Raw genomic sequence first — 13,937 nt, forward strand, 5'->3', positions numbered from 1 at the left:
GATGTGAAATTATTTATTTCTTAAAATCGATGTTTCAGTAAAATAACAGACACTGCACAAGAGCCAAGATAATAATTTCTCCCAGATGATCACATCTTTATGTGGATATGTGTGCTTATGTTATCCACCTTCAAATTTTGGCAACACTGTTGAAACTATTGAAATCATAAACAAATAATGCTGAAATGTTGGGAATCACGTACACAGCAATGAATAACATGACATAACTATATACTGCTCCTTGGTGAACACAAGGATGGTGACTTCAGAGAGAAGACAGGCAGATCGACAGTGAAATATTGCAGGGATTCTGCAGGAACACAAATAAACAGCAGGTTTTGCATGGATTTTAAAGCGAATATATATACATGACCACCAACACCACCTCTGGTTCCACCAGTGCAAAGTATGTTCAGTTAATATAACATCAGTTAGGATGAGTTTGACTAGTGACACTTGTGACATGTGACATTTACAGTTTGGACAAGTATTGTTGCCTCATGATGAAGGAAGGTTGTGCAATCAAACAGAAACACACTTCACAAACACCACTACCACTCTGAAGTGTTTCCAGTGAGGTGATGTTAAATCTTCTCCAGCTTCCAGGACTGGTCGTAGCCAACCCCAATATCCCCACGGACACAGTACAAATATATTACATTATGTGACACAGATGCAAATATACACTCTGTCTGTGGTGCAGCTTGTCTGTTTCTTAATGTTGCACTCGGCAATATTCCAGCTATATGACAACAGCCTCTAATCAAATCAGGATCAGACAATCCATTGATTGATATTGTAAGCAACAATCTCTTCCATCGGGGTACCAGGACCATCCTATCCATTGAGTCGCCTCTTAGGTCCAGCATAAGTTCTTGGGGACCAGTTCTAACCCAGCTTCCCCACAGGGGTACACTGTGTGACTGGACCATGCTCATGAAGAATGGATATCATATAATAATCTTGAAGTGAGCGAATTAAAACTTTACACAGCATGGGCAATATTGAAGCCATGTAGTGATGAATGTTCTTCTAGGTAAACATTATCTGTACATCATATGATATGGTGAACATGTAAAAATATTGTTTTTTCCGTTTAATGATTTAACTCCAGCTTTGCACTCCATTCAAAAGAATGTGGGTTCATAAAAAATAGATTCCTTATTCAAAACTGCATCAACAATATTTCAGACAAGTCTCACATAAATAACCTTTCAGAATGTACATGTTATATACATGAGTCGCATGAAGAATAAATTACTGTACACACAGAGAATGTCAGAGGTCACCATTAAAAATAAAATTGAGCAAGTTTATTATCATACAGTTAACAACACAATCAAAGAAAATTTAAAAATCTTAACCATGTCACCTTTCTGAGAATACTTGACTGGGAACCATACAGTCTTTCAGATTGATTAATTTCATGTACTTATATCAGTAACACGGACAGTGCAATTATAAAAAATAAACATTAACATGGAGAGTATTTGCCTTCATTTCTGTAACACCACACGGCCAATTCTTTATGAATGGACCAACCACTGCAGGCAGAATTCAGAATACCTGGAAAGACCATTATTACCAGTAAATCTACAATGATAATTTGTCTTCTACCACAGCAGCGTCTGAAAGATAATTACTACATCTAACAGTTTATATATTGTAGCAGGACACTGAATCCATTTTTGCCTAATAAACACACAGCACTGAAATATCACAAAATTTATCTGTGATCCAAATGACTAAGGTAAATATATAGATATATTTAATTTTTTACAACCATGGCAAATTCTAGGACTAACACAGCAACAGCATGAGATTCAGTTCTCATAGCAAGGATGCCTAAGTTGTATAGCTAGAAACCTTGGATTTAGCTTTTCACCTTGGACCAATCTACAGCTACAATCTGTAGTCAGTACAGAGTTGTCTCCCTGTTTCTCAAATAACGTCTGTTCTTACCATGCTTACAGGGTTATTTCTCAAAGCCACTGAAACATGGACACATTTCACATACAAACATCTACCGACTTCACAAACAAGCTAATCAAACCATCCTCTCCATGTTAATCCTATTTCATACTAGTCAAAAGAAGTCAAGGACCTCCCATTCTTTCATACCATGATAGATTAACTACAGTAATATGAAAGAATCGGGAGGTCATACTTCATAATGACATGGGGTTAAATAGTATGCGGTGACAAATGTACTATTGCTAGGGGGTTATCTTCCTTTCTTCCTAATGCACATCTAGAAGAAACAATTAATTCAATTATTACCCCACAGTAAATATACTTCTCAAAAGTAGTTAAAGAAAACCTGATTCATTCATATTATACAGATCACATATAGCAATATGAGAGCGTCAGACGTTACTTACCTTCTTTTGAGTAGCATCAAATGAAGTAGACACAAACATCCTATAACATAATCCCAGTAAATAGATTTGGCAGCTGACTAATACTAATTAATGGCAGGCAGCTGAACAAAAGCATTTGTTACAATCAACTAAAATAACATTTTTTCATTTAAAATGTGAGGAATAAACTGATTCAGATACCAATCTTCATATCTAAGATTGTTAAATAAAACAATTTAACAGGAGAGGGAAGCAAATCACATTAGCTGAATCACACAAATGTTTTGTAGTTCCAGTGAAAGACATGTATGTCTGATAAATATGCACATAACAGTCTCCGAGTGGATGCATGATCCAACACAAGAAGGTCCTGACTGACAACAGGAAGATTCCTATCATTCTCAGACTTCAGTAAATGTACAATAGCATGACTCACTAGCACGCGAATACAGTTGTCTAACTTGGTTTTGCATCACAAATATTGTTTTCCTTGTTTAGGAAATCATTTTCCTAAGCACTGATTTCCTATTTAATATCAAATAAAATCTTCAATGGAATGCAAACATTATTGATTTCATGTTAAAAACGATGAATCCAAGGAGAGGTTATGTAGTTATCAAATACTCTTCCGTTTGGAATGAAAGTTAACATACAACTTTTCAGGTTAACTTTTGGCTAAAAGGTTAAAATATATACTATTTCATGACACCAATGGCGCATTTTTATTCACATCTCAAAGTGTGAGATACAGTTAATAATTCACTTATGGTCACATAAGTGAGTTTGATCGAGTCATCTGGTCTATATTCATAACTCTATATCATAAAAATATATAATTAATATCCCAAAAATATTTCCATACACAGCAGTACAAATCATACATATAATTTCAGACTACTGCCATTTCCCTAGTATTTCTCAGGGGAGTAGTATACTAGCATAGTAGTTTCCCTGCAACTACACTATAGTCAATACTAGCTTGTCAACAGCTTCTGGAGGTCTGGCTTCCCAAAGTCTCGCGCAATGTCTGATGGCGTGAGGTCCCCCATCTTGGCATCGAGGTCAGCCTTGGCCCCCACAAGCACCTCTACCACCTTCTCATGACCTGAGGGGAGATCAGTGTTACCATGATATTACCATCAACATGAAACACTCATATGGTGCATACCTCACAACTATTAGAACATCCCATTTACTTTGTGATTTGATACACTTACATACCAGGCGAAGGCAACATGGTAATTTCCCCAGTTTGCAAGAAAGATCAAATCATGACAATAGATACATTATCATCACGTTTCAACATGTCAAATGCTTTAATATCCATACAAAACATACCTAAATCAATTTAACTTGTACTATATGAATGACATTGTGTCAATCTGTCAATAAACCAAATCCTAGCATGCTTAGAGAAATAAATTTGATTGAATTACAACAGGCCTCTTTATGAAGTCACAACAAAACCTATACAAATGCCGTATATCTGACCACTTGATGGCAGCACATTAATGTGGGAGGAAATACCAGTACGAATTCTGACAAGTTGGTAAGGTTAGACTGTCTTAAATTATACAGAAAACTGACCAGTTGAGCTGAAAAGAAAACAAAATTCCACAACTTGTACTGCTGCATTACAAAATGATCAGATTCAGCTGTTAATTAGAAAATCAGTCCTGATAAAGTACACTGGATCAATGAGCCACAGCACTAAAGCTCTGTAACCAAGCGAGACAGAGATGTGAAAACATGCTTACCATGCATGACAGCAAGGTGTAGTGGAGTAGCATGTTCACACTGTGGGTTGGTAGCACTGACTTGAACGTAGGGACACTTGAGGAGCTCCACCACCAGACTGAGATTGCCGCTGTTGGCAGCAGCATGGAGAGGGGTGTTGCCTGTGTCAGCCGGCTGGTTCGGGTTTATTGCTGGATGAACCTGCAACATATATCATCCTATTCATAGACAACAGCAGTGATAACTATGGTCTCTGATAACAATAACTATGCTAACACCATCATTCATAAAATAGAGGATGCCTCTGTGTAAAATGCAGCATGGGTATAGTGTACTGTAGACAGTCAGTGAAGCGCACCTCTCAATCTCATGACAGGATCAGATGTTCCTGCTTGCCTGGCAACTATCAAAATTACCAGTCCCACCCAACTTTTGTCAGTCCCAACTTTGAACAAATAAAAATGGTATGAAAATTACCTGGTTTTAATTCTTTCAACATCAATTTCAATGCAGTGTAGTTTAATGGCTGACAAATTCAGTGACATCACTTCTGAAGAAATTTATTTAGATCTACACGTTATTCACACAAAGTTAAATCACTATTTTCTCTTTTTTTTCGGAATATTTCACTTTGATTCAAGACTAAGTCATTACAAAATAATATTTAACCTCGAAGCAATGCGATATATTATTTCCTTGCCAACAGTAAACCCTGATGATAACAGACAAGCTGACCTCAAACATACACTCTTTTTACTATCGACAATGTTTTGTTCAACAAGAGATTTACAAGATACCTTATTTGCCAGTCTACAGGGACTGACAGTCACAACAATTACCGGCCCAAGCCTAATTATACCAGTCAAAAACTGGTAATTACCGGTAAACAGGAACACTGTTATGAAAATGAAAACATGCATTAAACACTTGGTCAATGGAACAAAGGTGAGGTGAGGTGAAATAGGGTATAAAATTGCATTCCAGATTATATAGTAACGCCATGGAATGAAGGAAAAGGAAACGTAATCATGTGAAGGTATGTTTCTGTTTTTCAAATACACAATGCATCTGCATGTTTACTTTACTTATGTTTAGTGAGTGGTATGGGCATTGAGAAGTATTTCGCTTGTCATAGGCCATGTAATCTTATGCATGTTATGTGTTAAGTGAACATGGTGAATATGGGGGTTATGTCACATTCAAGGTTATTGCATTTACATAGCGATGTGCATGCACATGTGCTTGTTCTTGTCTAGATTAACACCAGTTTTATAGAGTTAGCCGACTGAGATACCATGCTGCAGTTCTACATAGTTTCCCCACTCAGACACAGTACACTGACTCTGAGCCAACCAGTCCTTGTTTCATTCCCTTAATGCCAATGGTCAACCAGGGTAAAACCAAGTACAATTTTTTGGGAATGATGTGACTGGCATTGAACTGCCGACCTCCACTTTCTGGGCAGAAGCTCCAACAATTAAATCACGCAGGGGTTCCTTATGAGTGAGGAAAGCCTAATGGGACACAGGTCAAAGACATTTTCATCCTTGGGCAAGTTGGGTTGAACCATGAACTCAGCTGATGACCAACCACGGGTCATAACTGGGGGTCATTCTTGTATTGGCACCTATGGTCAGCTGATCTTGTCAGAACTAAGGGACATAACACTGCACGACAAACCATGGCAACTTAGACCACTCTCCTTTGATTCAGAGCTATCCTCATGGTTATAAATATAACCAACTCATTATAATAATAATAATAATAAGTGCATTTATAATGCGCCAGATTCCATTCACCGATTGGATGCTCATAGCGCTACACTATTATTACCCCGGTCAATGGATCAGTGAGCACTCGATTTTCATTCTCAGCTCCCTGGGGAGTATACAACACAAGCTGCCTGTGAGGCGCTAGAAGGTTAACAGCCACATTACCATCTCATCTATCATTGATTATCATTATTACTTCAACATGTAAACAACTGGCATAATCATGATAATAATAAAACTATTACACCAAGGCCACGACATAATTCTCTCAACACATATCATTATTTATAACTTACTATGTTTACATATCTGCAAGAAATACACTTTCAACTTTAACCCACCCTTGTCAGTAAGTAGTGCAGAACTTTTTCCTGGTTGTGCATAACAGCAGTGAAGATGAGACTTCTCTGGTGGGAATCAAGGTGATGTGGCTTGACATGGCCTCCTACGAGCAGGTAGTGCAGTACATCCACATACCCTAATCTGGAAGAAGCAACAAGCAGAACATTGCTACTAGTATGCTACAAGAATGCGACAATATTTAACATGTCTAATCATGCCAAACAATACACAATATGCACGATAAAACAACCAGGTACAGAGTGAACATTACTTACTCAGTTAACACTGCACTAGAAATCTAACCAACATTGTCTACAGTTCAACCAAGAATAGATCAATAATGTTCATATGGTTATAATACTGACATTCCCAAGTGCATAAGTATGGTTTAGCGAATGAATATTTTAAAAAGCAGCCAGTTAAAATTCAAGTTTATACAGGCAAACCAATGGTCGATACCATGTGCAACCATCCAGGTACACTGAAACAGTATACATGGTATATGTGAGTGAGTAATAAGCTTGTCACCACTCGATCATCCTAAAATTTGGTCCCCCTCTTTAATCATATTTAGCCAAAGCAAAATCATGTTAATATCACTGACAATAGCACAATTTTTTCTGTAAGCTGTTATAATAAACATGACAAAAAGAATAAAATATTCACCAATCTTCCACACCAGTACACATTGAATGGGTAGTGGTGCTCCACAATCCAATTACATACCCTGACAGAGTAAACTGCATCACATACCTAATTGCCTGATACATCCTCTGGTAGCTTGCATCAAGACATGAGACACTGGACGGCAGGGGCAGCCCGGAATGGTTCCCAATCCCTGTCAAGTTCTGGTAAAAGTTTGTTATTGCACTCCACATACTGACAAGGGCAAACGACCTTGTGGCCAGCAACCACTGGGCATACTGTCTGTTCTTGGTGGAACAACGAACATTGGACAACAGGTGCTTGTACTGCTCTTTCTTCTCAGATGACAGAATATCAAGGTAATCCAGGAATAAATGATTGCCCTTGGAACTCATCAACTTTGAGGGGTATTCAACCAAAAGAGCTGAGGCAAGATTTGTAATGTCGGATCTCAGAACTTTCCTCTGTTCCCTACCAACGGAAAATGCTAAACACATCTCTTCAATGAGAATTTCATACTCCATTTCAAATATTTCATGCTTTTGCACATCTGAAAAGCTGCTGAGCCAAAAGTGAGCAAACTGAACATAATTGTCGCCTGCGTGACAAAACTTGCATAGGGCTCCGACTGCATCATTGGCCTGAGTAAGCCAACCCGACACAAGTGTAGCATCCATGAAGCACAACATATCGTCATAGTTACCACTTTTCTTGTATGCTCTTGATTTCATTTGGGCAGATGAATTTCCAACTCGGCTTGATTCAGAGTCAGGCTGCACTGATTCCTGTGAGAAGTCTTCCGAACCACCTTGCACTGGAGGAAGGGGTGGTGGTTTGGGGAGGTCATGGCGAGAGGGAAAAGTCTCTAATTCCTTCTTTTTACGTCTCCTTTTAGCCGCCCTTTTCTGGGATTTTGAAATTTGAGTTTCTACATTAGCTGTGGCCACAACTTCCGATGGTGAACCATTTGTCACGAAACCTGAATCAGGTGAAATGCCACCCTGAATGAGTCCTTGAGAATTAGTCAGGCCATGTTTGTTATCAGATCCACTATCGCTGCTGATTGATAAAGAATCAAAGTTGTTCAGTTCTTCATCACTAATAATCTCCTCATCGCTCTCACGGACCGTCAAACGGGACACACAAATAAGGTCTCTTAGGTCTCTAACACCACGACTCATCTTGAATGCTAGACTGTGGCAACACCCTACATATTATGGCATGTTCTGTAGTTCAATTTCAACTCTAACCCTGATGTCAAGTGCAAGGAAGGTGACTGTGATCAAACTAGGTAAGCGAAAACGAATCCTCCAAGCAAACTCAAAGAGAAACATCAACGCTGACGACAGATTTGTAGCTAGATCAGTATAGCTACTAACACCGAAAGGCACTACTTCAGACATGAGTTCTGTGCTGATTCTAAAACATCTGTTAGTTTTCAGGTATAAACAAGGAACTTGTGAATGTGACAAATGCAAGAGTGTGAAGTTGGTGCCATGCCAAGTCAAATAAAAACATCAGCGCATCTCGCAGTGGACTAGGGTACAGGTAATTCAGAACAGCCATCTTTCACATCTGAAAAAGACAACAGAAATATTGTGAAAGGAACTGGCATTATTAGAGCTCTAAAATATAACAAACAGAAACACTATGTAACCACAGTTATTATTATTGGTGTTAAAAATAATACATGTAGTTCGGTCCTTGAAGTCTTTCCCTATTGAACTTGACATTCATGCTGAATTTCAAACACTAATTAAGGAATCTATCATTACATGGATAGAGTGGAATTGCACAATATCATAACCCAGTTGTACTGGGATTTAATATAATCTGTGCTGGTACATGTAATTATGATCCTGGTAAAACAACTGTACAGCTAATGACTAGTCTTCTCATTGTGTTTTAATTTGTGCTACTTGTACTACTCTAATACATGGAACATTCACGGTATACATTTAGGTAATCCTTCATTATCAACTTCACAATTCATGTCTACAAGTATAACATCATGCATATTGAGTGAGTGAGTTAATGTTAACATCACATCGGCAGTGTCTCAGCCATATAAGTGATGTCTATTGAATCTGTTGGTATTGATATTATTGTTAATAACATATAATGATCAAACTACAACAGATCATGCTGATCACAACAAACATAACCAACTACTGATGTCAGTGATTGCGGTCAATAGTTATCCTAATCATATTAATGTAACTTTTGTTGTGTATCATTATCATGGACAGGGACGAACTGAAAAAACAATTATTTATCATGTTTATTATCATACTCAAGGCATAATCTGGGCACATCCCCTTATAATCAGTTTCTGTGTTAAGAAATATGATGCTAAAATATTCACCTGTTCAATCATCAATGGATTTTTCTAGGATATCAAACTATGTGTCCCATAAATACTTGTTTAAAATATGGGTTTCTTCTTAAATTCTTTTTTTCTGAAACTAGAGATATTTTTAATTGGCCTATTGTATTCAATGCAAAGATGTAAACAATGTAAAACAAGACAAACAGCACATACCATGAGTTGTCAAGTAATAAAGGTCACCTATACTTAGTGATCATATCAGTCGAACATTATGAGTTGGACATATTTATGTCCAATTTGGGAATGTTAACTGACATTTGTTGCAGACTTTAGGTCGAATATTGGATTCTCAGCAGGTCTAGATTATCCCGGTCATCACTTAAATTTGCATTGATACACTAACTGATTTGAGATCACTGAAACTGGAACTTTTACATTCGATAACATGATAAATCCTCGCAAATGGCTCTGTAAAGCTTTTATAGTGTGAGATCTCAAAATACCACGAAGATAGCTACGGTTCCCACGGAAACAGGTGACGGGATGGTATTGTAGGGACACTTCAGTCACCAACAGCTGATCAGCACACTCGTTCAATGTGCCAATTGACCTATGTATTGAACGGTCAGTTTATGTTCTAAGCTATCTAACTGGGCTCTAACTGGACAGCGAGAGTAACCGATCTGCAAATGTCTTACATGTTAATCAATTAGCCGAGACCCAAAAAAATATTGCAAAGCTCAAGTTTTACTACCGGTTTCAGCATTCCTAACTGTGATTCCAAATATTGATTTTTGGTGCTGTGGAAGTAGTCAAAGTCATATATGTTGATCTTCTACTTACACATGTCCAAGTTAAACGTTTTCCTTTTAAAATACTACGAAATGAAGTTCTATCAACTTAAGTTATACAGTCAAGCATTTGTTGGTTGCGTCGTCATGACCGAGAACTTGTTTTCAGGTAGGCGGCGCTACCTGCTGTATAATACTTTCCTCAAAGCTGTTAAGATTAGTCCATTTCTTAGAACTGACTGCCACTTCAGTACCAAACAATCATGTGAATAGACATATTTTTAATTAACAAAAAAGCACTTAATATAGTTTGTTAAAGCTGAAACTAATGTGGTGATTAAAAAAAACTTCCATCGTTTTACAATCGTTACCTCCCACAAATTAAATACAATTTTCGTCCCCCTAATATCATTCTGATACTTTTCTTCCTCAAATCATACAAGAGTTAAGATAAAAAATATCTGAAATCAGCTATGGAGATAATTTTTAACGGTAAACGAGCTCTTGTAACAGGGGCTGGCAAAGGTAATTTTTTTCATTCGATACATATTTCATTGCAACTCCGGGATATTCATATGTTTTTGATTGACAGTGTTTCTTTTGTAATAAAATTGACATTTTCACTGGGCCGGGGTGGAACGCATTATCAAATATAGGTTAGTAGGATAGTGGTTATGTGGAGAGGTTATATTATCTGTAAAGCGGCCGCTGTCAATGTCTTATCTCAGTGACATGACCTAGAAACACATTATTGAAATGTATTTAATTTTTAACAGTTTAGCAATTATGGATATATGAAAATTTAGACATTGGAGAATCAAAAGAAATATTGAGGAAAAGAAGAGGAAAAATGCAAAACAAAACAAATTAAGTACAACCCATCAATTTAATTTATAAGAAAACTAGATGATATATATGCTTTTTGTCATAACCTTCCATTACTGGTTACATTTTATTGAGGGCTAAAGAATAGGGACTAGGGCTAAATTATTATTTTTGGCTAGGGGCCAGTGGTCAAATTCTTTTGGAGACGCATTAATTTCAGGATTTACAGTACCTTATCTCTCACAGGAATTGGACGGGATATTGCCAAAGCCCTGGTGAGATGCGGAGCTGATACTGTGGCTGTTTCCCGTACTCAAGAGGATCTAGACAGTCTAAAGAAGGAGGTATGCACATCACGTTGTAGCAGGCTAACATACTGGGGATTTCATTAACCTCAAGAACAATATTACGAGAAAGAAAGTACATTTTTTAGTATTCAAACTCTGTTTTAAATAGATAAAAAAACTAAATTGTAGTTATAATAATTTCCTATGTCCTTATTACCAACCACTGCAAGTAATTGTTAAGAATTACCATTATCACTAGCCATAAAACCTTCTGTGGAATGGTCTGCGATTTTTTCTAACACTTGGATACTCATGATTATCCAGCGTGAGGAAAGTGTAACTATTTAAATGTGTTAAGATTGTTGCTGTCATGGATAAATAGATAAACTGCCAAATGTGTGCAGGGGTCCTTATGTACTGCTGATGGCACAATCACTTTTGTCATTACTAGTGTTTGTTACAAGTTACATGTTTTTGCAAGTTTGCAATAAACAGTACATGATTATATATTTCTCCTACAAAATATGCAGTTGTTGGTTTACATTTATAACATGGTTTCCTTGTCAAGGTCATTATGTCCAAATGCAGCTGGTGTACGTGTCCTGTACCTCTCACATTCATTTGCAACTGCATTTCTACAGAATTATCTGAATGAAGCACTCGTAAAATATTTGATTTTAGCAAATTTATATTTGAAGATCCTAAATGTATCTAATGACATTTAATATTTGCAGTAATGATACTTTCCTGTTCTTAGAAACATGACAAATGTTGTGATATTTGCAGGTTCTCACACATGTAATGATATTTGCCATTTCACATACAACATCACATGTAAAAACATCCGCAGATTCCAAGTATACAAACAGTCCAGGCTGACCTGAGCGACTGGGATGGGTCGAGGAAGATCTTGGAGACTGTTGGGCATGTGGATCTCCTTGTCAACAATGCAGGTGTTTCTAGAACTGGGCCCTTCTTTGAGGTCACCAAGGATGATTGTGACTTGTAAGTCTACATCCCAACAGCTTGTTGCCTTAATAATGAAATAGTCATAAACTTGAGATAACTTGCTTTGACCCTTCCTTTCTGGCTTATAGCTCCAAGCGTGACAAACACAGCAATACATTATTTGTTTTTATGTATAGCCTGAAGAGGCTTGTTGGAGCTGAGAGTGATTGCGAAAGGATAAACTTACTCCAAGTTTTTTTTATTTGTATCTGTGTATATTCTGCCTGAGATTGAAATTTTATTTTTACATTTGCATATATTAAGTAATTTCCTTGTTGTGTCATGAAATAAGAGGTTTATCCCAGTCAAATGTTTTGTGATCCTTCTCATGCAATTGTAATATATTGTGTTCCCTTAAGTTTCATTTGTTCAATACAGATAATTGTTCATCTTACTTCTGAAAATGACCTCATCATCAACATTCAGACAACCTTTATCTTCTTGTATCAGTTTTCAGTATGTTTACATGCTCACAGAATGAGCCACAGTACTCCATGACAGACTCACTATATGGCTGCAATATTACTGATGTGACCATAAATTTTAATTCACTCCATTACAAAGATTAACAAAGTGACCAACAACCAATATGTTTCAAAGTTGTCAATATTCCATTCCTTAGTACTAATTTAACACATAAAATAGCCTCACCGTACCTCCTACTCTCTGACATCAGCTTAGAACAATTCCGTAATATAATATAGCTACGCGATTACAAAGAACAATGAAGAATCATGATGTCATTTCTGGAGATTGGAACATGCGCTTGCAACTTGATGATGTCAACGTTATTTTTGAGAGGGAAGTGTCTAGTGAGTTGTTCCCCATAGATGTAGCTGGGCAATGCAGATGAACGCAATGGCTGAACAATCTTTTTCAAAAGTGGGAGAGATATGACGATCGATAATGGGAGATGAGGTACAGATAATCGACGTGAAAATTTTGAGAATATCCAGGAAATATCAAACTTAACCCTCTGTTCATAAAATAGACTTGTCCGACATTGCTGAGATCAGATTGTATCCAAGGGAGTCATCAATATTTAAATACAGGTAAATATTTCATGAAAGCTTTTACATATTATTAACATTATAAAAGAGGTGGGGCAAAATGGTGATATCTCATATAAGAAACGAACGACTCGTGGTCATTGTACAAAAAAACACAGCCTGGAGAATAAACCACTCTGTGTGCGCCCCTCATGGTGTATTCTCCCTGCTGTGTTTTAATGTACATTATAAACCTATTCATTGGGATCGCCATTAAGTAAGAGACTTCTTTCTATAGGCATTAAAACCTATTGTGAGGTTTTATTTTCCAGTCGGCTTAAATCTCATAAACAGGGACGTTGTATTATATAATGTCCTGGGTATTTTATTAATACAACTTCCGTCCAGATTGTAACATGTAATGAAATGTAAAATCAAATGACAAATGTTTTCTTTATATTCCCGAGGATCGAACTCGCAACCTTCATATCTGTAGCCCAGTGAGTGTACCACGAGGCTACAGAGGTGTTGATAAGCCTCACTGGTTTTTAGAATGTCCTCTCAAGATCCGTACGCCAGCAACAGATATTTTACGCGCGTTTCCTAAGGTTCATGGAAAGTATGTTCGAAACATAAAAATGTTGATAAATGTTGTTTTAAGTTTCTTTTTTCGGTTTATAAGCATGGAAAAACACTTTCCCTCGGTTTTGGTAGACAGAGCATGCCCTGGGGGTCGGGAAAAACCGTGGGGGCCCACTTGGTTTTTCCCTCTCCCCAGGGCATGTTCTGTCTACCAAAACCTCGTGAGCGTGTTTTCTCCAATATATAAACAATGACCACAAGTTGTTTATT

General features: G+C 37.2%; 2 protein-coding genes across 3 annotated transcripts in view; one reads left to right on the plus strand and one right to left on the minus strand.

Annotated features, from left to right (window-relative positions):
- On the minus strand, nt 1–10,165 carry LOC125378031. Of its 2 annotated transcripts, none has more exons than XM_048392722.1 (5): nt 10,029–10,165; nt 6,965–8,431; nt 6,211–6,352; nt 4,118–4,298; nt 1–3,465 (listed from the first exon to the last, which is right to left on the minus strand). In XM_048392722.1, the coding sequence occupies exons 2-5, from the start codon at nt 8,035–8,037 to the stop codon at nt 3,335–3,337; spliced, it is 1,527 nt and encodes a 508-aa protein (XP_048248679.1). In that variant the 5' UTR covers nt 8,038–8,431; nt 10,029–10,165; the 3' UTR covers nt 1–3,334. The 2 variants fall into 2 exon arrangements, with proteins under 2 accessions (XP_048248679.1, XP_048248678.1); XM_048392721.1 differs by having other exon boundaries at nt 9,940–10,149.
- Nucleotides 10,166–10,395: 230 nt separating this feature from the next.
- The window catches only part of LOC125378033 (L-xylulose reductase-like), a 94,021-nt gene continuing 90,479 nt past the window's right edge, over nt 10,396–13,937 (plus strand). The window contains exons 1-3 of the mRNA XM_048392724.1: nt 10,396–10,501; nt 11,048–11,145; nt 11,939–12,093. Of these exons, the coding sequence (XP_048248681.1) occupies nt 10,450–10,501; nt 11,048–11,145; nt 11,939–12,093 (305 nt within the window). The 5' untranslated portion in view covers nt 10,396–10,449. The remainder of the gene's footprint in view (nt 10,502–11,047; nt 11,146–11,938; nt 12,094–13,937) is intronic.

This window comes from Haliotis rufescens, unplaced genomic scaffold (genome assembly GCF_023055435.1).
Source record: "Haliotis rufescens isolate VD_foot unplaced genomic scaffold, xgHalRufe1.0.p SCAF_11, whole genome shotgun sequence".
NCBI lineage: Eukaryota > Metazoa > Mollusca > Gastropoda > Lepetellida > Haliotidae > Haliotis > Haliotis rufescens.